Source organism: Capra hircus, chromosome 3, assembly GCF_001704415.2.
Source record: "Capra hircus breed San Clemente chromosome 3, ASM170441v1, whole genome shotgun sequence".
Classification (NCBI taxonomy): domain Eukaryota; kingdom Metazoa; phylum Chordata; class Mammalia; order Artiodactyla; family Bovidae; genus Capra; species Capra hircus.
The window spans coordinates 29,216,209-29,243,719 of NC_030810.1; the positions used below are offsets into that span (position 1 = coordinate 29,216,209).

At 43.5% G+C, this 27,511-nt stretch overlaps 1 protein-coding gene across 1 annotated transcript; it reads left to right on the forward strand.

The window, feature by feature from the left end:
* TTC4 (tetratricopeptide repeat domain 4) lies at positions 830-26,801 on the forward strand. Its single transcript, XM_005678363.3, has 10 exons — positions 830-1,021; positions 1,581-1,698; positions 2,441-2,602; positions 5,994-6,071; positions 7,470-7,594; positions 13,063-13,149; positions 14,846-15,063; positions 15,664-15,745; positions 21,806-21,888; positions 23,971-26,801. Exons 1-10 carry the CDS (start codon positions 911-913, stop codon positions 24,071-24,073), a joined length of 1,167 nt encoding a protein of 388 aa, XP_005678420.1. The 5' UTR covers positions 830-910; the 3' UTR covers positions 24,074-26,801.

The window sequence follows — 27,511 nt, forward strand, 5'->3', positions numbered from 1 at the left end:
GATCACATCATTCCTTTCCTCAAAGCTCTCCAAAGGGTCCCATTGTACTGTGAGGAAAACCCAAACCCTCAGAATCACAGCTTATTATCTTTCCCACCTACCTGCTACTCACTGTCTTTTCTGCACCTCACACCTTTAGCCCTCTCTGTTCCCTCCTCCAGGAATGCTCTTCCCCAGACACCCCCTGGCCACTTCCAAGCTTCTTCCTTTGCTTGAATGCCTGCCCACCCTGTTTAAAACTTTTCTCCCACAGTCCTTGCTACCACTTGACAAACTCCCTTATCTTGCTTGTTTATTGTCTGTCTCTCCCCTCTGCTTACTGCTTCCCTGGTGGCTCAGATAGTACAGAATCTGTCTGCAATGCAGCAGATCCAGGTTCAATCCCTGCGTCAGGAAGATCCCCTGGAGAAAGAAATGGCTACCCACTCCAGTATTACTGCCTGGAGAATTCCATGGATAGAGGAGCCTGGCAGGCCTAGTCCATGGGGTCCACAAAGCGTCAGACACCACTGAGCGACTAACACTTTCACTTTCTCCGCTCTACCTTATCAACTCCTAGAGGGCAGGGATTTTACTTGCTTTGCCCAGCACTGTATACCCAACGACCACAACAGGACTGGCACAGAAAGGAGCTTAGAAAACGTGCTGACTGGTTAAATAAACGAGTGAATTAAGTGATTGTGCGCTATTGCGGGGTGCTGGGCTCACCCACCGTCTCGAAAGTATTCGAAAGTGCGCGGGAGGGTAGGCGTTTCCCGGGGGAGGGGTGGAGTCGGATCGGCCACGCCTCCAGCAAGCCGGAAGCAGCACGCCGGCGCCGCCCGGAAGATTGAGAGGGGGCACTCGCGCCGCCGGAAGCTGCCGTACGGTTTTCGGCGCCTGGTCGGTGGCTGGATCACCAGGAGCAGCCATGGAGCAGCAGGATCCGGGCACCACTTTTGACGACGGCATGGACTCATTCGTGGAAAAGTTCCAGAGTCAGCCTTACCGTGGCGGCTTCCACGAGAGCCAGTGGGAGGAGGTGGGCGGGCCCGGGGTCTCAGCACGTGCGTGCGTGGGCGTCGTCCCAACTCCTGGGGCCTCCCGGGCGCTGAGGCGCTCTTACCGCCAAGGTTTGGCGCTGCCGGCGGATAGGCGGTTTCTACTTGTGTGTTAAAAATCGGCCCCGAAGCTTTGAGGGTCTTCTTAAGCTGGCTGTGTTTAGGTGTTCAGGTTTTGGAGTCAGAAACTTGTGAGTACAGAGCTTATCTGAGACCGTCCCCTCGTTTGTAAAATTCCTCCGACGGGAGCACTAGGATGGTTGGCGAAGCTCAAGTGAGAGGGTGGGTGAAGTGCCAGAAACAAACGAGCGCTCAACTCGTTTGGTAGTTACTGCCGCTTTTGTAAGAATGTGAGAACTGAAGGGTCTTTAGGTATTCTGCACTCTTATTTTACAGGTGGGACACTGAGGCCGGGGAGGGAGAGATGTCATGAGGATTTGCAAATTATGATGAGTGAGAAAAAACTTTGATGTGGAGACCTGGAATTGGGTCTGCTTAGTGGAAAATTGTATAGTTCATTCTTCCCTTAACAACCTCCAGGAATTTGAAAAGATTCCTCTGTTTATGAAGAACTCACCATCAGAAATTGATCCCCTGGAGAATCCTGACTTGGCCTGCCTGCAGTCAATTATTTTTGATGAAGAACGATCTCCAGAAGGTATCTTCAGTGACTCTCTAAGCTCCTCCATTAAATTGAGATAAAGTGTGAGTTAGAAAGGTTTTGATGGATACCAGAAGTGGTTAGCCTGAGCAAACTTGTCACTATTTATTCCACATATACTTTTTGTATACCTGCTGAATACTGGGCACCAGGATACAGGAAGAAATGAGACTGCCCTCAAAGGTCACACTCCAGTGGACAGCTCAACTGTCCTAAAGAATCAGGACAAACCTATGTGATAAGTGCCAAGGTGTTGGAGGTGCTGTTGGAACACCAAAGGTGGGGGGGGGGGGGCGGTTTGTATAGAAGTGGGCTTTCAGTGGCTGGGAAATTTGAACTGAATTGTAACAATTTTGTAGGCTTTTGCTAAAGTGAGGAGGGGAATTTGTGTTCAAGGGACTCAAAACAACATACTAAAAAACAGTAGTGTAATTTCCCCCCATTTCTTCTGTAATTAAAGCCCTGTCTTCAAGAGATAAGTATACTTTTTTCCTTTATGATTTTTTTGGTGTGTGTGAGCACTTAATAATCTGCTTTCTAAGATATTTAGGATTGATTGTAGTTAAGTACATGTGACTTTATTTCTCCATATTAATACCCAGTTTTATAGCATTCGTTTTTGAGTTTTCTTTCCCTGTTGGTTCTTTTTGGTTTGTCATTACATTATTGTGTGATTTAGATTTTTAATGAGCCCTTTAAAAAGTAGGGAATAGTGATTTTTTTCTTCTCTTTTTTGCAGATCAGGCCAGGACTTACAAAGACGAGGGCAATGATTACTTTAAAGAAAAAGACTACAAGAAAGCTGTTATTTCATACACTGAAGGATTAAAGAAGAAATGTGCAGACCCTGATTTGAATGCTATTCTTTATACCAATCGGGCAGCAGCACAATACTATCTAGGTAATTTATTCTATTATTTAGTACTTTCTAAAAGATTAACTTATAAAAAACTATTACATGATGGCTAGTGGGGAGGGTTTGAGAGTGTCAGAGGAAAAGGAGCTGTTTATCCCAGAAACCTAAGGTAGCTTACTTTAACTGAACTTTGATTTTCCAGGTAGATTGGTGAAAAGGGATGTCAGATAGATTATATAATTCTTACTATTTGAGCCACATGAGTAACATGAAATACTTTAATACATGCCACGTTGGTATGATCTGGAATTTTTGAGCCCAGATGCCTCTTCTCTCTCAAAAGTAAGTTGTTTTTTTCTCTGGCCGCCTCTCAAGGATGCCAGAAGGATTAAGGTGATAAAGTTCTTTGTGTGAGAGAAACTATATTAGTCCAAGGGAGAATTTCTCAGTAGTCTGTGGGCCCTTTGAAGTAAAACATTCCTTGGGCAAGTAAACTTGGACAGTGCTGCTTCTTCATTGGAGATTTGCCGTGCACGTTAGTATGTTAATACTGAGAAAACCTACAGCAGAGAACCTTATCCTGTGATTCTCAGGTTTTGTGAGCCTCCTTTTCAAGTAACACTTGATAACATGCAGGACTGTTGTACAGATATGACTTTGGGAAACAACTGATTATTTGGGTGACATCATTGTTGGTATCTAATCTTAGGCATATTAAACCCTTGTTTCTTATCACATAGTTTTAGAGAGGACCTGGGAATGACTTCAACCTTTTCTGCGGGACTGGTAGACAATAAAGCCTTAAAGTCTAGCTGGGATAGATCTATTGGGACTCATCACCTTTGGAGCAGAGTTTCTTTCCAGTCATAATCTGCTCCAGTTTTTTTTCTTCTTTAACCTGTTTCATTATAAAATTCTAAAAAGCAAGAGTGGTATAGAACTTTGGAGATTATTTGAGCCAACCAGCCCCCTCATTACATAGGCATAGAGAAGAACCCCTTTGGTTAGTGCCAGACTCTGGACTAGAAACCCAGTCTTCTTACTTCTGGAGGAATACATTGTCTTCGTTCAGCACACTGAGTTCTTGTTCTGTGTTAGGCACTGGCAAAATAGAAATGAGTAAGACCTGACTTTTCCTTAAAGGAGTGTCATTCATTTACCTATTCAGACCGTAAATATAAAGCATTTACTGTGTGCTAGGCACTGCACTGTGAATAAGAGCTACATAGTTCCTTTTTTGCGGGAACTAAAGAATGTTTGGCTCAGAGGGTAAAGCGCCTGCCCGCAATGCGGGAGACCTGGGTTCGATCCCTGGGTCGGGAAGTTCCCCTGGAGAAGGAAATGGCAATCCATTCCAGTATTCTTGCCTGGAGAATCTCATGGATGGAAGAGCCTGGTGGGCTACAGTCCATGGGGTCACAAAAAGTTGGACACGACTGAGCGAGCTCACTTCACTTCACTTCAAAGAATGTTATGTATAGGCCTAATAAGACCCAAAGCACCTTGCAAGAAAAAAAAAAAAAACCAAAAAACAGGTATTTGCAATACCAGAGGAGCAAATGCATAATAATCAAGAGACATTCCTTAAATGATGTCACTGGTATGGCTTACAAGACACTTTCACATTTTTTATCCCTCTTGAGTTCATAGCAACTATGTATGGTAAATAAGATTAACAGCTTTATCCCTAGTTAACAGAGTAAGAAACTGCAGTAAAATGTAGTAAATGTGTAAAATGAATTGCCTTAAGAGTATGCAGTGCTGGGATTAGGATTCAGAGTCAAGTTTGACTCAGAATACACTAAACAAAGACCCCTTTATCCACTCTTACGGAGGCACCTGCTGCTGTTGATTCCTTAGTACTGGGTACTTTGTAGGCTTTGCAGTATACTTGGTAGCTTTGAATTTTCCCTCTAGTGGCTTAGATTTCAGTTGTCTCAAGCCTAATTAGTCATTTAGCCTGTGTCTCTTTGTTCTCCAGCTTTAAAATGTGTCTTCCATTTTCTCATTCTTGTCTCTGGATTAATGGCTTTTTTCGTCAAGTGATAGGGGTTGAAATGCATATGTTCAGTCTACTACCTTTAAGCAGAAGTTTTTGGATTTCTCTTTATGTATTTTTTCCACAGATAAGATCATGCTGTTGTTCCAATTCTCTGTTCAGTTTTCACTTAATTTTATAGCATAAACAATTTCACCTGTCATTAAATTATTTGTGAATACTGAAGTTGCATCATATGGACATACCGGTGTTTATTTGTTTTACTGTTCTGCTGTTGTTGAGTTTATAGCTGCTTTTAGGCTTTTTTAAGTAATGCAAAAATGAACAAAGTTAGTGATAAAATTTTTCCGGTAATTCTGATTATTTAGGCTAAAGCAGGATTTGGCAGACTATGACTCAGGCCACATCTGGGTCCCTGATCTCCTGTGAGCTAAAAGTGTTTTTTTAAAGGATTATGAAACAAACAATATATAACAGACCATATGTAGCCTGTAAAGTCTGAAATATTTACTATATGTCCCTTTAGAGAAAAATTTTGCTGACCCCTGGGCTAGAGCTTTAGAAGTGAAATTAATAAGTATATACCAAACTGTCCGTAATACTTACGGTATAAACTAGAGAGTGAACGTTTACCTCTTGGCTCCTAGGTTGGATAACCAGTGTTTATGATTGCACACCTTTTTTTTTTTTAATGCATTTACAAATACATATGTGTATACATGTGCCTGTATATTTAGATTGGTTTATTTTATAAAGATAGGCTTCTGTACACATTGACCCACCACTTAAAACAATGTAGGAAAGACATCCTATCATGCCTTTTACATACAGATCTATCTTACTCCCTTAATAGCTGTATTCAGTAGTATGGATTTACTATAATTTATTTCATCATTACTAAATTGAGGATATTTAGGTTATCTCTAGCTTTTCACAATTAAAAATAATGCAGCAGCTCACATGCTGTTACATTTGTCCTTGTACATTTTTTGCAAGCATTTTTTCATTTTTTTCCAAGCTTTGTTAAGGATCGATTCTTTGAAGAGTATTGTTGGGTCAAAGTGAATATACAGTATGCACGCCAATTTGCTCTCTTGGTTTACTCTCGGCATGCCCTTTCACCATATCTTCACCAATATTGGGTATTACCTGTTTTTAATTTTCACTTTCATGTTAATCTTAATTTCTCTAATCAGCAGTGATTTTGAGCATTTTTGCATGTGCTTACTAGCCATTTATAGTTGTTTGGTGGGTTGCCTGCTATTATAAACATTTCTGAGGTGCTTGATGAGCATAACAATTTTTTTTTATAAACAGTTGCTCTGATTTATATTTCTCTAAGATTGTCCAAGAGTGTTTTTGTTTTTACATGCAAAATTTTGGAAATAATGTGATCTTAAAACTTGTTTTCTCGTTTGCTGAATGGTGTTTTGTCAGGTAATTTTCGTTCTTCTCTCAATGATGTGATGGCTGCCAGAAAGCTAAAACCCTGCCACCTCAAAGCAATAATAAGAGGTAAGCCCTGTAGAGCTGCAGTGTGACTGTCGCCATGGAAAAGTTGGCATGCGCAACACCAGGAGTATTTTAGGCTTTGATATTAAGGTGCTAAGATACTAATGAAGTTATCTTATTTTTGCAATCTTAGTGTTAAGTCGTTAGCAGCAGCAACATGCCATTTTTAAAAGAATTCTCCAGAGAATAGTTCAACCCTCTGTGTTTTAAGAATTGGTAGAGAAATTGAAACTCCTCATTTTAAATTAATAAAGAATAAAATTAATTAAAGCAGTTATAAAAGCCACATTCTAATTTTTTTCCAAATTAGCTGATTGAAAGACAAGATCTTCAAATGCCATGTTATTGTTAATTAAAAGATAAGTTATGGGACTTTTGCCGATAACTCTAATGCTCAGATGTTCCCAGATTATTTTTTCTGTCCTAGTCTGACCTTTGTATGTAATAATTTGCTTTTATTACTTGCATACTTCACCTTTTCTTTGAGAAGCTCAGTGGTGCTTTGTAAACTTTAATTTATTCATTACATGTTAATCTCTATATCCCCATGGACCAACTTAAAATGCTTTATTAAAATTAGGCTTATGTAATCATGGTTAGGGAGTTTATGTAGATCCAGGCCCTTCAGCTATAGGGAAAGAAGATGGGCAAATAAATTGTATATAGTCATGTGGAATTTGCTACAGCTGAAAGTCTGTAGCTTGCTTGAATTGTCGTTTTTACCTTACTGTGTGGTGTTTGCAAGACACCCATTCTATCTCTGAAAGATGAGGTTGAATTCTATTGACGTTTAAATTTTTTTAGTTCAGATGTTTTTAAATTCTGTAGAAAGCCCAGAGGCAAACTGGAGGAAAAACACGATTGATTAAAGGAGAGGTAGCTTAAACCGGTAGCCATCAAGAACAGTTTTAGGAGATACCTAACATGTTTAGTTTTGCCATTGCTTTTGTGAGTGACTGAGGCAAATTCTGCTTTCTCTCTTTCCATTTAAAGTCATCTGAGATGGACTTTAGTCTTCTCATTTATAGATGAGCAGCCTAAAGCTCAGGGATACTCAGTCCACTGTCTAATGTTTAGTTGGTTAATGACAGCTAGATTTCCAGCCCAGATCTCTCTGGTTCCAAAGACCATGTTCTTTGCCACTAAGCTGTAGCCTTCCCTACTTTAAGAGTCCTTGATACCAGAAAGAGTTTTGAGCTGAATGCGACCTAGAAACCTTTCTGATCTAAAATATAAGAAACAGTGTTCCTTGTCTGGGGAATGCACTAGAAAGGACTTTGTCATCCATTTCCCAGAACTTCAGGCCACTGGCTGGTAGCTGGTTGAAGTTGGGGGTCATGTTCAAGGATGGCTCTTTCCATGCGTCTTGTCCCCGGATACTGAGGGTGCTGGGTTCTACAGGTGCCTCTTGCCATTTGGAGCTGAAAAACTATGTCGAGGCTGTGAACTGGTGTGATGAGGGGCTGCAGATAGATGCCACAGAGAAGAAGCTTCTGGACCTGAGGGCTAAAGCAGACAAGTTGAAGGTTGGTGACAAAATTAATTAGCATCTCCCAGAGTGGATCTTGGGTCCCTGGTCGTCCCGTGGTTAGGACTTTGTGCTTTCACTGCTGAGGGCCTGGATTCAGTCCCTGGTGGGGGATCTAAGATCCCACAAGTCATGCGGTGTGGCTAAAAAAAGAAGAAAACAACAACAGACACAACCCCGAATCAGTCCCTACCCATGGGGCTCTAGAGGATACAGAGAAGTAAATGAGTAATTATAACATGATAGAGGTAAGGAAGAATATATAGTACTGGATAAATTTGTGACTATCATGATTTGAATAAATAGACTAGTGGCGTAGTCTAGTCTGCACACTGAGTATAGCTATTGCAAGAGGAGGGGAAAGACAGTTAAACACTTAAGATGTTAGGCTTCTATTTGTTGTTTAGTTGCTGAGTCCTGTCCAATTTTTTTGTGACCTCATGGACCGTAGCCCGCCAGGCTCCTCTGTCCATAGGATTTCCCAGGCAAAAATACTGGACTCGCTTACCATTTCTTTTCCAGGGATCTTCCGAACCAAGGGATCAAACCAGTGTCTCCTGCATTGGCAGGCGGGTTCTTTACCACTGAGGCATCGCGGAAGCCCTAGGCTTCTATAATGCTGTGTAACTTCCAACATTAAGACATCTTTAATTGGCTGATGAAATGTGACATTTCTGGTACATAACAGCAAAAGTGATGATTAAAAACAATAGTAATAACAGACCATCACTACCAAAAAAAGCCTCAACATTAGCACTTACTGTATGTATGTTCCAAGTTGTATTTAAAAATTTTACTTATACGAATCTGTCTAAATCACACATAGTCCTATAAGGTAGGCACTATTCTAATTCACTTTCCACTAGTGACGAAGCTAAAGCAGAGAGATCAGAAAGTCACATAGCTGGTGAAGCTGGACTTCAAAGTCAGGCAGTCTGGCTCCAGAGTCTACAGTCTTAGTCCTCTGCAATACTGTCTCACAGGTTTGTTCCATAACTAGACTTCAGTTCTCTTGATTCTTGGTCCAGGTCCCTCTTCACTGCTTAACACTATGAAATGGGAATTTTCAGTACCATGGGAGCCTAGAGCTGGCCCTGAATAGGGATAAGTTTTAGTCAGAAGTCATTCTGGTTCTGTCTACAAAAGTAGAGGTATGGACCCACATGGATCAGGAACAGAATTTTGAGCCCAGGCAACTAGGTATGGCCAGAATTTCTAAAAGTGGCTTATACAGGAGAGAGTATCTAGAAGGCTACTGTGGAAGGCCATTCCCAAGCCTATCTGCAGAAGAGCCCTTCAGTTCTGTTGCTCAGTCGTGTCCGACTCTTTGCGACCCCATGAACCGCAGCACGCTAGGCCTCCCTGTCCACCACCAACTCTGGAGTCCACCCAAACCCATGTCCATTATGTCGGTGATGCCATCCAACTATCTCATTCTCCGTCGTCCCCTTCTCCTCCTGCCCCCAACCTTTCCCAGCATCAGGGTCTTTTCAAATGAGTCAGCTGTCTGCATCAGATGGCTAAAGTATTGGAGTTTCAGTTTCTGCATCAGTCCTTCCAGTGAATATTCAGGACTGATTTCTTTTAGGATGGACTGGTTGGATCTTCTTGCAGTCCAAGGGACTCTCAAGAGTCTTCTCCAACACCACAGTTCAAAAGCGTCAATTCTTTGGGCTCAGCTTTTCTTTATAGTCCAATTCTCACATCCATACATGACTACTGGAAAAACCATAGGCTTGAGTAGACGGACCTTTGTTGGCAAAGTAATGTCTCTGCTTTTGAATATGCTATCTAGGTTGGTCATAACTTTCCTTCCAAGGAGCAAGCGTTTTTTAATTTCATGGCTGCAGTCACCATCTGCAGTGATTTTGGAGCCCCCCAAAATAAAGTCAGCCACTGTTTCCACTATTTCCCCATCTATTTGCCATGAATTGATGGGCCCAGATGCCATGATCTTCGTTTTCTGAATGTTGAGCTTTAAGCTAAGTTTTTCACTCTCTTCTTTAACTTTCATCAAGAGGCTCTTTAGATCTTCACTTTCTGTCATAAGGGTGGTGTCATCTGCATATCTGAGGTTATTGATATTTCTCTTGGCAATCTTGATTCCAGCTGTGCTTCCTCCAGCCCAGTGTTTCTCATGATGTACTCTGCATAGAAGTTAAATAAGCAGGGTGACAATATACAGCCTTGACGTACTCCTTTCCTATTTGGAAGCAGTCTGTTGTTCCATGTCCACTTCTAACTTTTGCTTCCTGACCTGTATACAGATTTCTCAAGAGGCAGGTCAGGTGGTCTGGTATTCCCATCTCTTTCAGAATTTTCCACAGTTTATTGTGATCCACACAGTCAAAGGCTTTGGCATAGTTAATAAAGCAGAAATAGATGTTTTTCTGGAACTCTCTTGCTTTTTCGATGATCCAGCGGATATTGGCAATTTGATCTCTGGTTCCTCTGCCTTTTCTAAAACCAGCTTGAAGATCTGGAAGTTCACGATTCACATTGCTGAAGTCTGGCTTGGAGAATTTTGAGCTTTACTTTACTAGCATGTGAGATGAGTGCAATTGTGTGGTAGTTTGAGCATTCTTTGGCATTACCTTTCTTTGGGATTGGAATGAAAACGAACCTTTTCCAGTCCTGTGGCCATTGCTGAGTTTTCCAAATTTGCTGACATACTGAGTGCAGCACTTTCACAGCATCATTTTTTAGAATTTGAAATAGCTCAATTGGAATTCCATCACCTCCACTAGCTTTGTTTGTAGTGATGCTTCCTAAGGTCCACCTTACTTCACATTCCAGGATGTCCGGCTCTAGGTGAATGTGAGTGATCACACCTTCGTGATTATCTGGGTCGTGAAGATCTTTTTTGTACAGTTCTTCTGTGTATTCTTGCCACCTCTTCTTAATATCTTCTGTTCCTGTTAGGTCCATACCATTTCTGTCCTTTATTGAGCCCATCTTTACATGAAATGTTCCCTTGGTATCTCTAATTTTCTTGAAGAGATCTCTAGTCTTTTCCATTCTATTGTTTTCCTCTGTGGACTTAAATGGAAGCGTCTGTGTCCTGCAGCACAAGTGTAATTAAAGGGAGATTTCAGGGCCCAAAAGCATAACTCTGAAATGAACCAAAGCTGTGCAGCATTCTGGGTAGTGGTTATTCATTGGAAAATAATGGCTGCACCTTCTTAAGAACAGCAAGCTTTGTGGCATTTTACCTTGCCCTTTCCCATCGCCTCTCTCCCAAGGTCCATAGTAGCCTTGAAAGCCAACAGCCCACAATTATGGTGAAAATGAGCATCCTGGTAGCCACCAGAGGAGGCAGAACAGTATTAAGCCCCATTGCCAGAAGAGTGTCATTATTTGACCATCTAGAAGACCCCACTCACAAGTTGTTTTTATTTTAGGCATCTTGAAACTATCCCAGTAGGAAAAGCTTTTTCACAGAGTGTTGGGATTGGAGGCATTTGTCAAATACAATTTGAGGCAATTATGTAAGATTTCCTCTGCCTGAGGCAGTGGAAAGCAGTTGAGGCAAGCAATAGGCTTACCAGAAAACTTAAAAGGACAAGCTGGGGATTGAGATTCTGTGGAGCCTTTGAAAAGCTCCAGTGTATTCCTGGGAATCTAGAAGGTCCTGTATGAATGTTCTGAGCTATCGCCCCTGCTTCCCAAGACGCTCAGTGGTAAAGCATCCACCTGCCAATGCAGGAGATGCAGGGGGCCTGGGTTGGGGACCTGGGTTTGATCCCTGTCTCAGGAAGATCCCCTGGAGGAGGAAATGGCAACCCACTCTAGTATTCTTGCCTGGAGAATCCCACGGACAGAGGAGCCCTGTGGGCTCCAGTCCATAAGGTCGCAGAGTTGGACACAACTAAAGTGACTTAGCATGCAAAGGCAAAGAAACTCATCACTCATACAATCTATTAGCAAAAGCAATATTCCAAGAAAACTTTCTTCTCTCAATAGAGGAACTAAATCCTGTCCCATACTACTGTTAGTAATTTTAATTTGGTAAAGTAAATTTACCTAATTTAATTCCAGCCTGACTGTGTACAAAACTTCTTTTTCAAGGTTCCCTTTTTCAAATCTCACAACTTTCTGTATCCATATTAGTTCCTTATTTTTCTTCTAGAAACAGTCAGCTCTAGGACAAAACCACGTGCTCTAGTTGCGGGGGCTTCAGTAGTTGTGGCACGTGGGACCAGGGATCGAACCATGTCCCCTGAATTGCCAGGTGGGTTCCCATCCACTGTCCCACCAGGGAAGTCTTCCCTCACCTTTTCAGAGCAGTTCCTAGAGCTGTTCAAGAGGCTGCCTCCCAGGTTTAAGTCCTCGGCAAGTCTTGCAAATAAAACAAAATTCTCATCTTTTTAGGTTATGCTTTTTTTTTTTTCAGTCAACAATTGCTAACAGACTCTGCAACAGAAGTAACATGAACTCTGTTAACCTAAGTACAATAAGTAAGACATGTTTACATTGGTTAAGCCAACAAGGTTAAGTTAGCTTTATTATCAGATATAATTTAATATTGAATATTTCCAAGATCATGTGAATCTGAAATTCATTTTGGCCAGTTTCCATTATATTTAGAAAAAGTTAATTTGTGTTTACTTTTAAGTCTGTAAATAGAGCTTTCTTATACATTTAATTTTGATAATATTTTCCATAGAGACATCTTATGTGCATAATGTACACATAGACGTACAAACAGATGAGACTGGAGATCTTTTAGCTTGAACATGTGCATGGTTTGCAAAGCCTAAAGTACTTACTGTCTGGCCCTTTAGAGAAAAAGTTGGCCCCTATTAATCACAGTCCTGAGGGTTGGAGTAGGATCAGCTAGTTTTGGGCAGACTAGTAGGAAAAGGAAATCTGAGTTATAGTTCTGCCAGATGAAGTAGACTGGTGGTATTTTTCTCTCATGAACTGTAATTGTGCAAGAGGCAGAGTCTCTGATAAGTTTTTGGCCCAGGGCAGAGTCTCTGATATGTTCTTGGCCTGAGTTTTTCCCAGTGTGTTTTCCTGTATTCCATCCATAACAGAGAAGTTTTAATGCCCCATTGGCCCTTATGTCAGGTTCTCTTTCCGGAATGCCCTTTCTGTTTGATCTGGTTTCTGTCTAAACCCACCTCCATGGGGCAGAATCAGTCATCACTCCCTCCTCTGTGTTTCAGAGCACTCAGTTCGTACTCCCAGGCTAACATTAGACCTTTTCATATGTCTGTCCCCCTCGGTAGACTGTGAGTTCCTGGGGTAGGTTTTAACATTACTGCTGCCACTGGTCCTAGCACCCAGACATGTGCTTCTTAAATGTTTATTGAACTGAATCCAGCCACTGGTGTTCCTTGATATGTAGGAGCCAGAGTTGAATAGAGACAAGAGATAGCTATTTAGGGTCAGGCTGGAGTAACAGAAGAGGAGAGGAGGCAAGTTCCCTAGAGCTGATGCATCTGAATGTTTCATTTTCAGCGAACTGAACAGAGGGATATAAGGAAAGCAAAGCTGAAAGAAAAGAAGAAGCAGGATCAGAATGAGGCTTTACTCCAGGCCATCAAGGTGAGTTCTCAAACTTTCGCCCTGTGGTCTTGCAGAATTCACTCATCATGAAGTTGATCGGGAACCTTTCTGGGGATGCTTTACCTGAATGAGTTGTTCATTTTCTTTCTGCTTTTGGTGAAGCAGTGTGACAAGTCAGACCCCCTGAGTTCAGTCAGCTGTCTCAATTGTATGCATGTGTTGGTTTCAGGTTAACATATACTAAATAGTTGCTATGGGTTAATCATTATCTAATCTTCACAGTAGCCTTCTGAGGTGGATCTTGTTCTTTCTTATTCCACATAGTCTCAGAGAAACCTCAGATAGCTAGTGTATGTCAGAGCCAGGTCCTTGCTCTTGGTCCCTGTATTATACTACATCCTGAGAAAGTGATTTTAGGATGTAGCTCTCCTAACTATCACAGTAACACAAAATTCTACCTCCCCTTCCCTCTCTTGCCTGCATTTTAAATAAATGTAGGAAAAGTCTGATCCAAATCTTGCTTTCACAGGTCGCCTATTGAGCCTTGGCTTCACAGGGGAGGTACTACTGGCTATGAATTTGGTTCTTGATTTCATTCTTTGTTGAGTTAAATTATGTACCTCCTTAAAATTATTTGTTCGCTTTGAGAACTTCACAGTACTAAGATGCACTCCGCTAGTTCTGCCGTACAGCAGAAAATCTGTTAACCTGTTAACCGATTAAACAGAAGGGAATAACTCCAGAGAGATTTGGTCATTTTCTCAAATGTAGAGTATTGGAATGCCTAGACATTGGCATGTAGACATTATTTTGGTATTCTTCTTTAACTCTGCATCTGAAACTTCATTATATTTGAGAACTACTCTAGAGAGTAATATACCCAAAGCTATATATATATTGTATTTTAGTGGTTTAAAGCTAGGGTCAGCAAGCTGCAGCCAGTGGCTCATGGCCCTGCCTATTTGTGTCTTACTGATGACTGTTTTCACACTACAGTGGCAGAGTTGAGTAATATCCACAGAGACCATCTGGCCCACAAAACCTAAAATATTTCTTAATTTGACCCTTTCAAGGAAGGTTTGCAAACCCCTGGTATAGGAGATACCATCAAGGTAGTTTTGATTGCATGTCATTTTTCCCTTGTGGGCTAACCTTAGGAAACTACCCCCAGCATATGTAAGAGGTGACTCTACCATTCAGACCTTTGATTTATCCTTATTTTTATGACAGACTCAAGATTAAGTCAGTGTATATATAATTTTTAGTATCCCACGTCCCAGCCAAGTTGAAAACATTTCCATTTTTGTACATGCCACTCTCTGTAGTTTTTAATACCTTAGCACAAGCTGTTCCTTGGCTATTCCCTGGGGTAGAATGCCCTTCCACTCCCCATGCGCCCCAATTCTTCTGCCTTTCAGAGTCATTGTTCAAGACCTAGCATTCCCCAGTCACCTCCAGCCTCCAGGCTGAATTAATTCTTCATGGTCTGCAGTTCCACAGCTTTACTTCTTCCCTTATGTTGGACTTATTACCATGTCTAGTTCATGTCTGTGACAAGAGTCTCGCTTGTGGTAGATGGCTGGTAAAGGTGAGTTCAGCAGGTATCAGGGATAATGAAGACAAATCATGTGTAGAGCTGGCCTTCACAGAGCTGGTAGTGTTACAGTTTTCCCTGTTCTAGTGAAGTGAGTTTGCATCCTTCTCACGTGACATGTATGTTACTGCTTTAATCCAGGCTAGGAACATCAAGCTAGTTGCTGAAGCTGCTGGAGAGGATGAAGACTCAGCCTCAGAAGGTCTCAGTGAGCTCGTCCTGTATGGGCTCAGCTCTGAGAACCCCTGTGGAGCCAGGCTGAGTGTGGATGACCAGGGAAGACTGAGCTGGCCTGTGCTTTTTCTGTACCCAGAGTATGCCCAGTCGGACTTGGTCTCTGCTTTTCACGAGGATTCCAGGTAACTTCCTTCCCCTGGAGCCTTCTGTGGTGCTTGCATGCGCTTCCCTGTTTTTTCAGCAGGATGGACAGGTAGAATTTTGGGTGAGGAGGGAAGAGAATAGTATTAGAGTTTTATTACACAGTCTGGTTTAGCATAATCTCTAACCCATAGCTGATTTCTCCTTTCACTAAGAAGCTTTGCAATAATGAGAGACATGGTCTCACCGTTATACTAACACCACAGTACAGTGTTTGTCAAGCACTGGGAGTTGTCTCTTGTGAGAGATGAAAGTATTGGAGGTAGTACATGAATAAAACTGAAGGTATGTTTATTAGAAAACATATAACTAGTGATTTGAACATGTGATTCATAGTTAATGGTTAGACTGTGGCTCAGTATAGGAATGTTGTTAATCCTGAGTCAGTTAAAGAGAATTACTATGTCATAATGGGACAAATGATTCACATATTTTGGGCACTGTTGTCGAAATGGATTAGGTCTGCATTTCATGATTTATATACTCTTGATATCTCCATGAATTGGTGTCCAGGGGATGGGATGTGGGAAAACAAGATTATGAGTTACTGATACCAGAAAGTACATGTTATATCTCCTTAGGTTTATTGATCATCTAATGGTGATGTTTGGTGAAACACCCTCTTGGGATTTAGAGCAAAAATACTGCCCTGATAATTTAGAGGTAAGGAAGTTTTCTTTTGTCCCTCTATGAGAATTGGGGTTGGGGGAATCGGGGTGGAGCAAGGTTTCACTGCCTTTAAAAAAAAAATTGTGGCAAAATATAAAAAACATAAAATGTACCATTTTAAACATTTCAAAATGTACAGTTCAGTAGCATTAAGTGCCTCCACATTGTTGTACAATCATTACCACCGTCTGTCTCGTCTTCATCATCCTGAACTGATGTACAGGAACTCTTCCTCCTCACTGTCCCTGAATGGATCGACTCTAGGCGCCTCGTGTAGGTGGAGTCATAGAGTATTTGTCCTTTTTTATCTGTCTTAATTAACTTGGTGTAATGTCTTTAAGATTTATCATCATGTAGCATGGGTCAGAATCTTACTGTTTTTAAGGCTGAATAACATTCCACTGTTGCAACTTTGAAAAAAAAATCACAACTTACAGAACAAAGAAATTTGTCTTCTGTTTGAGGGTAAGATGTCAACTGATCACCTCTGAAGACTTAAGTGTTTGTTTCCTACACACAAGGATATTTTCTTTCATGATCCCAATAAATCATCAGAATCAGGAAATTAACTTTGATACACTAGTACCAGCTAATCCTCAGACTCCATTAGTTTTCACAGATTTTCCCCCCAGCCCCCAGAAACACTTTTTTTTTTTTTTGCACATACTACTAATTAAAAAGGTTTCTTTTAATTGAAGTATAGTTGATTTACAATATTGTGTTTCTCAAGTATACAGTAAAGTGATTCAGTTATATTTTTTCAGATTATTTTCCATTATATGTTAACTATGAGCTATTGAAAATAGTTTCCTGTACTATATAGTAAATCTTTGTTGCTTATGTATTTTATGTATAGAAGTTTGTATCTGTTAATCCCATACTCCTAATTATCCTCCACCTCTTTCTTCTTTGGTAATGATGTTTGTTTTCTGTGTCTGTGAGTCTCTTTCTGTTTTACATGTAGATTCATTTTTATTTTTATTTTTTTATTTTTGTTTTTTTGGCCGCACCACATGGTATGTGGTATCTCAGGTCCCTGACCAGGGAGTGAACCTATACCCCCTGCAGTAGAAGCACAGAGTCTTCCACTGTACCACTGGGGAAGTCCTTGTATTATTTTTTAGATTCCACACGTAATGATACCGTATAATATTTTCCTTTGTGTGACTGACTTCACTAAGTATAATATTTTCTAGGTCCATCCATGTTGCTGCAAAAGGCCATATTTTTATGGCTGAGTAATATTTCATTGTGTATATATACCACATCCTCTTAAGCCAGTCATCTGTTGATGGACACTTGGGTTGTTTCCATTCTTGGCTATTCTAAATTGTGCTGCCTTGAACATTGGGATACATGTGTCTTTTCAAGTTAGAGTTTTCTCTGAATATATACCCAGGAGTGGGGTTGCTGGATCATATTGTAACTGTTAGCTTCTGCTTTCCATGGTGGGTGCACCAGTTTACATTCCCACCAACAGTGTAGGAGGGTTCCTTTTTCTCTTCATCCTCTCCAGCATCTATTTGTAGACTTTTTAATGATGGCCATTCTGACTGGTGTGTGGTGTTGCCTCACTTTGGTTTTTAATTTGCATTTCTTCAGTAATTAGCAATGTTGAGCATCGTTTCAGGTCTCTGTTGGCTGCCTGTATGTTTTCTTTGGAGAAATGTCAGTTTGGGTCTTCTGCCCATTTTTGAGAGTTTTTATCATGAGTGGAGGTTGAATTTTGTCATATGCTTTTTTGGTATCTGTTGAGATGATCACATAGGTTTTGTCTTTCCATTCGTTAATGTGATATATCACACTGATTGACGGGTGTATATTGAACTGTCCTTGTGACTGGAGTGAATACAACTTGATTTTTTTTCTTCTTTATACTCCCTTCCCCCACATTTTATGATTTTTATGGCCTATTTATTTTACATCTTCTTGTTTATCCTTTTGCTATTAATTATAGTTTTAATTGCTTTTACAGAATTTTTTGGTTTTGTAATCTGTGTACTGGCTTATTTAAATGATCTTTTATCCTTTTATATATTTGCCTTTCCCATTGTGATCTTCCTTTCCAATAGATTCTGCTGCTTTTCTACTTAGAGAAGACCTTTCAGTACTAAAGACCCTTAGTATTGCTGAATTCTTTTAGTTTTGCCTGTCTGAGAAATTATTTATCCTTCTTTCTATTGTAAATGGTAGTTTTGCCAGATAGGGTTGTGGATTTTTCCTCTTCAGGACTTTGACTATATCATGCCACTCTCTCTGGACTACAGTGTTTCTGTGAACAAATCAGCTAATAGCCTTATGGGGGTTCCTCTTTAACTGACTCTTTGTCTTTCTCTTGCTGACTTTGGAATCTTCTCTTTAACTTCTGCTATTTTAATTATGCTGTGTCTTGTTCTGGATCTATTCGGGTTCATCTTGTTTGGAACTGTCTTTGTTTCCTGTACCTGGATATCTATTTTTTTTTGTTAGGTTTGGGAAGTCTTCTGCCATAATTTCTACAAACACGTTTTTGGTCTCCTTTTCTCTCTCTTTGCTTTCTGGAACTCCTATTATGTGTAGGTGTGTAGGTTGGCATGCTTTATATTCATCTGTAGATCTCATATGTTGTTTTCTTCTTCTTTTTTTTTTTTCCATTTGTCTTTCTGTCTGCTGTTCTGATAGGGTGGTTTTCATTATTCTATTTTCCAGATCACTCATTTGTTCTTCTGTGACATTTAGTCTGCTATTCATTACTTACAGAGTTGGTTTTTATCTCAGCAATTGAATTATCTAATTTCAGTTGATTCATGTTTATAGTTTCTAGTCCTTTTTAGAGTGATCAGCATTTTTACTGATAATCTTTTTTAATTCCTTTAGCATTTTTATTACCTCCTTTTTGAACTTGAGGTCTAATAGACTGGAGAGGTCTGTCTCATTACTTGTTCTTTCAGGGGAATTCTGTTCTTCTAACTGGGAGAAGTTCCGCTGCTTTTTCATTTTACTTCACTTTCACTATCTCTGTGAATTTATGAAAAAAGTTACCTATTGTGGTCTTAAAAAAGTTAGCTACTGTGGTCTTAAAAAAGCATTCCTGCTCAGAGTGTGTCCAATACTTGTGTGAGGGCTGTTTTGGGTGTGGATGCCAGCCACATCTTTCTTGAGTGTGCTGTCCCCCTTGGTGGGGGTATGGTTGGTGGTGTGGTGTGTCTAGAGCCTGCCTTGGATGAGAGGTGGGGCCTCCTCTCTGCTCCATGGCTTACCAGGCAGGGTCTGCTCCCCTGTTGTTGGGGTAGAAGCCACGAGAGTCAGGATGGATCAGGCTTCGTTGCCCTTGAGTGTGTGCCCTGCCCCAAAGAAAGTGGTTGCTGAAGCAAGTGAAGTCCATGCAGTCTCGGTGAACTTGAGCACCGCCATGGTTCCCCTCAGAAGCAGCCCAGGGTCGCCTCCTTTTCTCTGCTGTGATTGTCTAGTGCAAGGCTGTGGTGTGAAGTAGGCTGGAGTTGGGGGTCAGGGTGTTGTGGCTGCAGGAATTGAGGAGGCTGTGGTGCCACCTGGGACCTGGGCAGCCTCTGTGGTAGACCTCTCCCAGGACCTGTCCACTCTAGATCTGACAGTAGTTGCCGTGTGGAGTGGGCAGAACTAGGCTGCTTCCATTGGGAAGCCATCCCTGCAGCCATACCCAGGCAGGTCCTGACCGCCTAGCCACTGTGTTCTTGCAGGACTGCCCAGTGCGTGTGCTGACAGTGTCTGCTGTAGCTAGATGTGCCCCTGCTGCTTGGGTACTGACAGTGGATTCTGTATCTCCCCCAAATCACATCCCAGGCCCTCCAGTCTATCTCTGTGTAGCTAGATCAAGTCCTCTCTCAGGCCTGTCTGCCTGAGATCCAGTGCTTAGCTGCTGTATGCGCTTGTGATGCCTGATGCATATGCTGACATGTCTGCCCGGTCTGACCCACCACCCTGGTGTGTACACTGACAGTGGTCTCCGTGGTTCTGCTCAGACCACATCGCCCTAGTCTGTCTGCACAGCTAGACTGAACCTTTGCCCGAGTCTCACACCAGGCTGTGGTGTGGGGTGAGTGGGGCTAGGGTGTTGGTCCTTTGGCTTGGGACGTGCCTGTCGAGGTGGCAGCCTCCAGTGCAGCTCGCTCTCGGTCCTGATTGTCAGCAGGCCAGCACATGTGCTTACTTGTACAGTCTGGGCTTCTCTCTTGTGTCAGTGGATTTCCCAGCTGGCACGCAGGCTCCTCAGGGTGAGGGTCCATCCATGTGGACTTCTCTTCACTACAGATCCCCTCCAGTGGTACCAGTCCTAGCCTGATGCTTTTATTTCTTTCCCTGTCCTACCTGATGATGTGGAGATCTTTCTGGCAGGTTTGGTTGTATAGGAGATCTTCTGCCTGTTTCTAGTTAGTTTCTGTGGGAATTGTTCTACATGTAGATGTATTTTTGATGTTTGTGTGTGTGGGAGTGAGCCCTACATCTTCTTGTTCCCACCATCTTGATCCCCTCCGCCAGTCACCAGTAATGTTCTTTATAGCAGAAGGAATCCCACATAGTATTGTATCTAGTGCTCATGTCCCTTCAGTCTCCTTTGGGCTACAGAAGATTTTCACAGTCTTTAGTCAACTTTCTTGATCTTACCACTTTTGCAGGTTACAGACCAGTTATTTTGTGGAAAGTGTGGGTTTGTCGTGTGTGTCTTTTGACCTAGATTATGTGTATCTGACTGGAATATCACAGAGCAGTGCTATATTCTTGTTGCATCCTGTCAGATGTCATAATTTCAAATGTCCCATTACTGATGATGTTCACGTTCATCACTTGATTGAGGTAGGGGTATACAAGCTTCTGTACTGCATAAAGTTACTCTTCTCCCCTTTGTAGTTAGTATTTTATAGGGAGGTACTTGGGGATGATACACATATTTTCTTGTTCATCAAACCGTTGTTTATGTCAGTGGATTTATGGTTTGTTAATTGAGTTATAATCTATTACTCCTGGAGAAGGAAATGGCAACCCACTCCAATATTCTTGCCTGGAGAATCCCATGGACGGAGGAGCCTGGTGGGCTACAGTCCATGGGGTCACAAAGAGTGGGACACGACTGAGTGACTTCACTTTCATGGTTACATTATGCTCAAGGTGTCTAGGATTTGGTCAGTGGGAATTCCTTCAAATTTGCTTCTGTGTCCTTCGTACTTGTCTCCATTTTTAAAGCACTTCCTTGCTTTGTGTTACAATGTGTTTGAGGCTCAAATTGTGCTTTTTTTGCCTTAGCTCTAGAATCAGCCATTTTCCCCAAGGAGCTTTGGTTCTTTTTAGCAGGAAATAGTATTTAGAAGTCAAGATCTGTCTAGTAGTTATACTCCTAAGTACAGGGGTGAGGGGAGGAGGATGCTCACTGCTCCATTGGCGTGCGTGTGTGTGTGTATAAAAACATGAGCTGTCACTGGTATCTCCAATTCTAATCCAATACCAACTCTTTCTCTATTTTTTCAGTGGCTTCTATTATTAATATATTTGTTTGATCGGTTGCCCCGCATTTAATTCCCCTCCCCTCACCACCAGCATCCCCTCTCATGGGGAGCCTTCCCTCGCTCACGTGGACTGACTCCCGCATCAGCCTGTTGCCCCAGCATGGTGCCCTCCTCATCCTACATACGCTGTCGCCCTGCACTGCTCAACCGTCCTGCAGGAATGTCTTTCTTATCCAGCGTAGGTCCACTCCCCTCAGCAGGCCGCCTCCTGCCATGAGTGGCTGCCCTTCTCACCCTGCTTGGCTGGCCAGTCCCCAGTGAGAATGCACATCTCCACTGGCCGGGCTCTGACACCTGCCCAGGGCTGCCTCCTGTGTGGACATCTCTCTTTCTCTGCTCTGGGCCACTGCTGCCTCCTTTCCCCATACCTAATGGCTCTACGACTGAATTGTTAGGGAAGGAAGGCTCATGGGCCTGGATTTGAGTCTCAGCAGTTGCTGTCTCTTACACATTAACCCGATTTGGCCTCAGCATGCCTAGTGTCGCTGAAGCCCTTTACTGGTGTCTGACTTGTGCCCCTCTGTTCATCCTGCAGGTCTACTTTGAGGATGAGGACAGGGAGGAGCTGTACTGCGTGCCTCCTAGTAGCACCCTGCTGCAGGTGCTGCAGCACCAAAGGTGAGTCACCTTCATGGGGCTGGGTAGACCAGGAAGGGTGCTCAGGCACCGTCCCAGGGACATGGCCAGGTTCCCGTTTCACTGCTGAGCACTAGCCTTGTACTCCCCTCCCTTCTGCCCTGGATGCAACATTGTGAGACAGCAGCCCACGGAGACTGGCTCAGGCTTTTGGCCAAACAGGCTGCAGTGTGCTGACTCAGCCCATTGCACCGCAGCCGTGACATCCTCGGGGAAGTGTATGGGGCTGGTTGAAAAAGAAAGCGCTGCCTGGCTTTTGTACCAAAGACAGCTGGGATGGCCCTCCTGTTCCTAATTGCGCCTGTGTCCCTTGATGTTGTCGTATGGAAAGAGCATTGGCTCGTGAAGTCAGACACCATCATTTAGTGGCTGTGTGCCTCTAAGCCCATGCTGCCTCCCTGGGTCTGTTGGCTCATCTCTAAAATGAGGATAATAACTCTTGACTACATATTTCTCAGGTAGGAGAGAGAGTAGGAGTCAGTGCTCTGATGCACTGAGAGGGGCGGTCTACTGTGAGAGGGCACCTTGGTTAATTGCAGTGGGAGCCAGTTGGATTTGGCAGTTGTCTCTTAGCTTTTGGGGTTCCTGGACTATAAGGTTATGGCCTCAGTAGCTTTATAGTTGACCCTTGGGCCAATTTTCCCTGAGCTTTGAGCAAAGCAAATGTCTTGGATTTAGGCAGAGTCCAGTACGCTAAGGGTGGTTGGGTTTGAAAAGGGTGGTTGGGTTGGAAATGAGGCTGGAGGACCATGTTAGGACCGTGTATGGCAGCCTCGAATGCTCTAGGGAGCATGAATCCTGACGATGGTGTGTGGAGCCCTAGAGGGCGTTTAGGTAAAATTTACCAAGTAGTGTACAGATCTTAAGTGTACTGTTCAGTGGTGAGACGTGAAGTAGGGGTGGATTGAAGTTTAGGAGGTAGATTGGGATGGGAATTGGTGATGTGTTGACTGACTCAGTGAGTGTCTAGCTGGTCTTGATGCTCCTGCTTTGGCCTGGCAGGCAGGAGGTGAGGATTTCTTCAGATATGAGTGATGACTTCTCTTGGCAGCATTGTCTTTTCCTAGCCCTAAATTACCCTTCTAGTTTATAGACAGATTTTTAGCTCTTCATTTTCTCAATTGTTAGTAAATTATCCAGAATTCTTTAAAGGCCTGAGGTCTGCTCTACCTTATCTCCCAGAAAATGCAGAGAAATCTTAAATATAAAGCAGACTGATTGATGGAGGAAAACCAATTTCATGCTTCTGAGAAAGTATAAATACATTGGAAGTCATTATTTTTTAAGTGATTAGCATAGGCAAGAGACAGCCCAGCACAGAGGAACTTCAGACCAGCAACATCAAACTCTGAACTGGGTGCTGGGCCATGATACAGGCTCCTCTGCCCAGATCCGAGCCCACAGGGTGGTGCAGAAACCCCTGGACCTGAGTCCACGGCCTTGCCTGCTGTCCAGCATGCCTGCTCCATTTGCTTTATGCCCAGCAACAGCAAAAGCTCTAGTGACCCGCACCTCCTGGCTTTTTCTCCCGCGTGCCCATCAGGACCCCTTTTCCAGTTAATGCAAGCTGAGACGTGACAGCTCCCAGAAACCTTTCCTGATTTCCCTTTCCCGTAGAGGAATTATGTCTCTTTGGGTTAACACTGTACCTCAAAAATGCTTCTACAGTTGTGCCTCACTGTCATTATTTATCTCCCTTTCTCTAGACAGTGATGGTGGCTTTTGTTTGTTGTTTAATCTGTTTTTTTCAGCACAAGGCCTGGCTTACCCTGGGCACATACTGTTGAATGAAGGAATGAAAGCATGTCTTATTTTATGTTTAGCCATAAACATACATGATGCTAGAGGACCCAGAGGACTGGCCCAGAGGTTCTGGCTAGGTTCTAAGGGGGAGGGGGTCATGCTCATTTGCAGACTTATAAACAACCAAGCAAATAAATGTGCTAAACTTGTGTTTTAATGTTGACTCACATCTAAAGGTTCAGCTTGACTGTTGTTGGGAAGGTCCATGGGTGATTAAGATTGCAATTCAATTATCCCTCTCTTCTCTTGTGTTCACTGCAGGTACTTTGTAAAAGCCCTGACACCAACATTTTTGGTCTGTGTAGGATCCTCTGGTTTTTGTAGGAATTATCTCCGGGGTAAAAAGGTGCACCAGGTAAAGTGACTGGGCCATGCTGTGGGAGCCAGGCTCCCTGGGCCTCCTCCCTCCCCCACCTCAGCCTGGAGTTAAGCATACTTGAATCAGCAAGATCTACTCTTCGAACCCAGCACTTTATTCCTGTCACCCCAGGGGCAGGCCTTCCCTGCATCATGGTTGGGGAGGAGCTGCTGCCTTCTTGAACTTCAGCCTCTCGGGTCAGACCGCCGAGCTCTAGCAGGCCTTCACTTTGCTCTCTTGCTGCTGAGCTCTGTGCCTTGCTTATGACCTGCTTGGACTCACTGTGAGTTGTGTTAACACCACCCTCCAGCTCTGACCTGAAGACTCATGATCCAAGGACATGGTTCTGCAGCTGTGTGCCTCACACTGCACACATACACAGCCACACATGTGACTGTAAGGTGTTAATCCCGAGAAGTCCTTCATGAACACAGAGGCCTGCTCTGTTGGGATCCTGTAGATGCCTTGGGGTGAGATGGGGCCAGGGAAGCCAGGTCCTAATTCTCCATCTTTTATGAAGAGTTGCAAATTGAGGCTCCTCTAGAACCCCTAAAAAGTTTGCCATGTTTCCTGACCTTTGCAGTATGGAGACCTGTGACATACTTAGACAGTATATCAGTTTTCATATTTAGAATTTTATGCCTCTTAATCTGGAAAATCTTTTTGCACGTTGAGTCACTGTCATCTGTTGTATTTTTGTCTACAGCTATTTGCTTCCTCCTTCCTAGAGGATTTTATATGTCCTGTCCTTGCATTGCCCACCCTTTCCCCCAGTGAGGAGGGTGCGTCCCTTCTCCTGATGCAAAGGGATGTGAGTGGACTTGTTCAGGCAGAGCTTGCAGGGTATGGTGCGGTGGATCATGCTCTTCCCTCTGCCTGGGAATGTATTTCCCAGGGTGGGGCTGTTCCTTCAGCTGGATGCTAAAACACGTGGAGCAGAGCTGAAGCAGCTGGCCTGCAGCCATTGACTGTGACATGAATGAGAAATAAATATTTGTTGTTGTAGTAATAATAAGCACTGAGATTTGGGAGTTGTTTGTTACTATAGCAAAGCTACCTAATACATCATTAAACTGAAACCAGCTGCTCTACTTAAGATCAACTAACTTAGGGTTTTCTGCTGTGCGTGCTGTCATCTATGAATGGCAGTTTGCTGTGGAATGTTTACAAAGAACCAGGCAGCTTTCCTTCCAGGTGCAGGTCCCTGCTTGTGGCTATAGAGCCAAAGTCCAGCGTCCATCATGAGCCTGGCTTAGGCCACACAGGCCATCCTCTCTCATTTCCCAGCTGGATTCTGTGCCCTTCCAGACAACAAGGCCTGTCCCAGCTTTGCCCCACTGCAGTGGCTATGGTGATGGGCAGCCAGGGTGAGCACAGGAGTGTGGGGCAAGGGTCCTGAGCACTCCCCTTCCATAGGGGTGGGACCTGCAGGGTTCAGGACAGGTGGCCCTCTTGTGAAGTGGATGGGTATAGTGGGGCCTGTGGGCCTTGCCCTCACCTGGTGCCTCTGTGGCCACTTGCCCATGCCTCGGATTCTAGCAGAGCCAAATCAGAGCTCCCCACAAGGACTTAACCCTCCTCCACCTCATCTTACAGATGAGGAAACAGGCTCAGAGGAAGGACAAGGGCAAGGCTGAGGGGTGAGGAGCCAGCATCTTTGGCATCCCCAACTTGAGGCGGGGCCTTTCCCACCATCCCAGGGACCCTTCTGCCCACAAGACTAGAGTGCAGCCCTTCTCAGGGCAAAGGGTCAGGGATGGAGGTGGGCCTCCCCAACCTGTCTAGATACCTCTGTGGATTTAGGGTGTCAGCTGGAGAACTTGGTGGGGGACAAAAGAACCCCTTAAGCCACACCCTGATGAAACACTTCTGGAGGTGTACAAGGGCAAGCAGAGAGATGATAAACGGCTGTCAACATGGACAGCAAGCAGTATGCAAACCCTTGTCCTAAGCCACATTCTCAGTTCTAGGATCACAATTTTATAAATAAGGTGGAGGCACACAGTCTCAACAATGAGTATCAGACCTGGGATCTGAACCCAAGCGTCTCACTCCAGAGCCCACCAGCCTCCTCTTTCAGGTTTCTTTTCTTCTGTTGGCTTTACCAACATTTAATGGGCACCAACCAAGGGCAACCAATCTAGACAGCATATTAAAAAGCAGAGTCATTACTTTGCCAACAAAGGTCCATCTAGTCAAGGCTGTGGTTTTTGCAGTAGTCATGTATGGATGTGAGAGTTGGACTATACAGAAAGCTGAGTGCTGAAGAATTGATGCTTTTGAACTGGGGTGCTGGAGAAGACTTTTGAGAGTCCCTTGGACTGCAAGGAGATCCAAGCAGTCCATCCTAAAGGAAATCAGTCCTGAATATTCACTGGAAGGACTGATGCTGAGGCTGAAACTCCAATACTTTGGCCACCTGATGTGAAGAACTGACAGACCCTGATGCTGGGAAAGACTGAAGGTGGGAGAAGAAGGGGACAACAGGATGAGATGGTTAGATGGCATCACCGACTCAATGGACACGAGCTTTGAGTAAACTCCAGGAGTTGGTGATAGGGAGGCCTGGCGTGCTGCAGTCCATGGGGTCACAAAGAGTTGGACACAACTGAGCAACTGAACTGAACCAAGGGCAAGGCATCAGGTAGCTTCTGCCTTCAGGGTCATGCTGTTGAGTGGGTGTCATAAACCTTACCCTGGGTTGAGAACTCTCCAATAAAGGGAAATGCAGCCAGTCTGTCTATGTCCCCGCTGCACTCTTGGTGTGACACTGAAGGCCCTTCAGTGTCTGGCCCTTTACCACTTCTGTGGCTCCCTCCATCTCCAGCCTCAGCCTAGCCATCCTGGCCTCAGTTCAGCTGTGGTAGGATGGTGCAGAAGTGAGAGTATCAGCTCTGGAGCCCAGCTGTCTGCTTTCTACTTCCAGCCCCATGACCCACTAGGTGAGTAGCCTCAGGTACCAGTCCTGTCTGCAACTTGAGGATAACAGCACCTTCCTCATGCAGGCACTGTGAGAATTCAGTGAATGAATCTGCATGTAGAACATGGAACACAGCCTGCCTCACACCAAGAGTTTATGACACATTTTATTCTCCAGTCTTAGGGTTTTAGCTTACGGCTTTTGTACACTGTTCCCTCTGGAGACTCTCACTTCTCCTCCCTCCATTCCCACTGTTCCTCCCTTTATTTAATACCTATCAGGACCTTCCGTCAGGTCCAGCTGCCTCCTCCAGGAAACCCTACTGGCTGGCTTCTTAGCACACATCCCATGAGTCCTCTACCTTCTCTATGCTGACTGCACTGTGCACTTCTCTGGAAACTTGAGTCAGGTATGCTGAACTGTGCACTGTGCCCTGCCAGGACCTAGCACAGCAGCTCCTCAGCGCACAGCAGGTGTATACCAAATAGTTACTGATTGATGACACAGGAAGGAGTGATGAATTC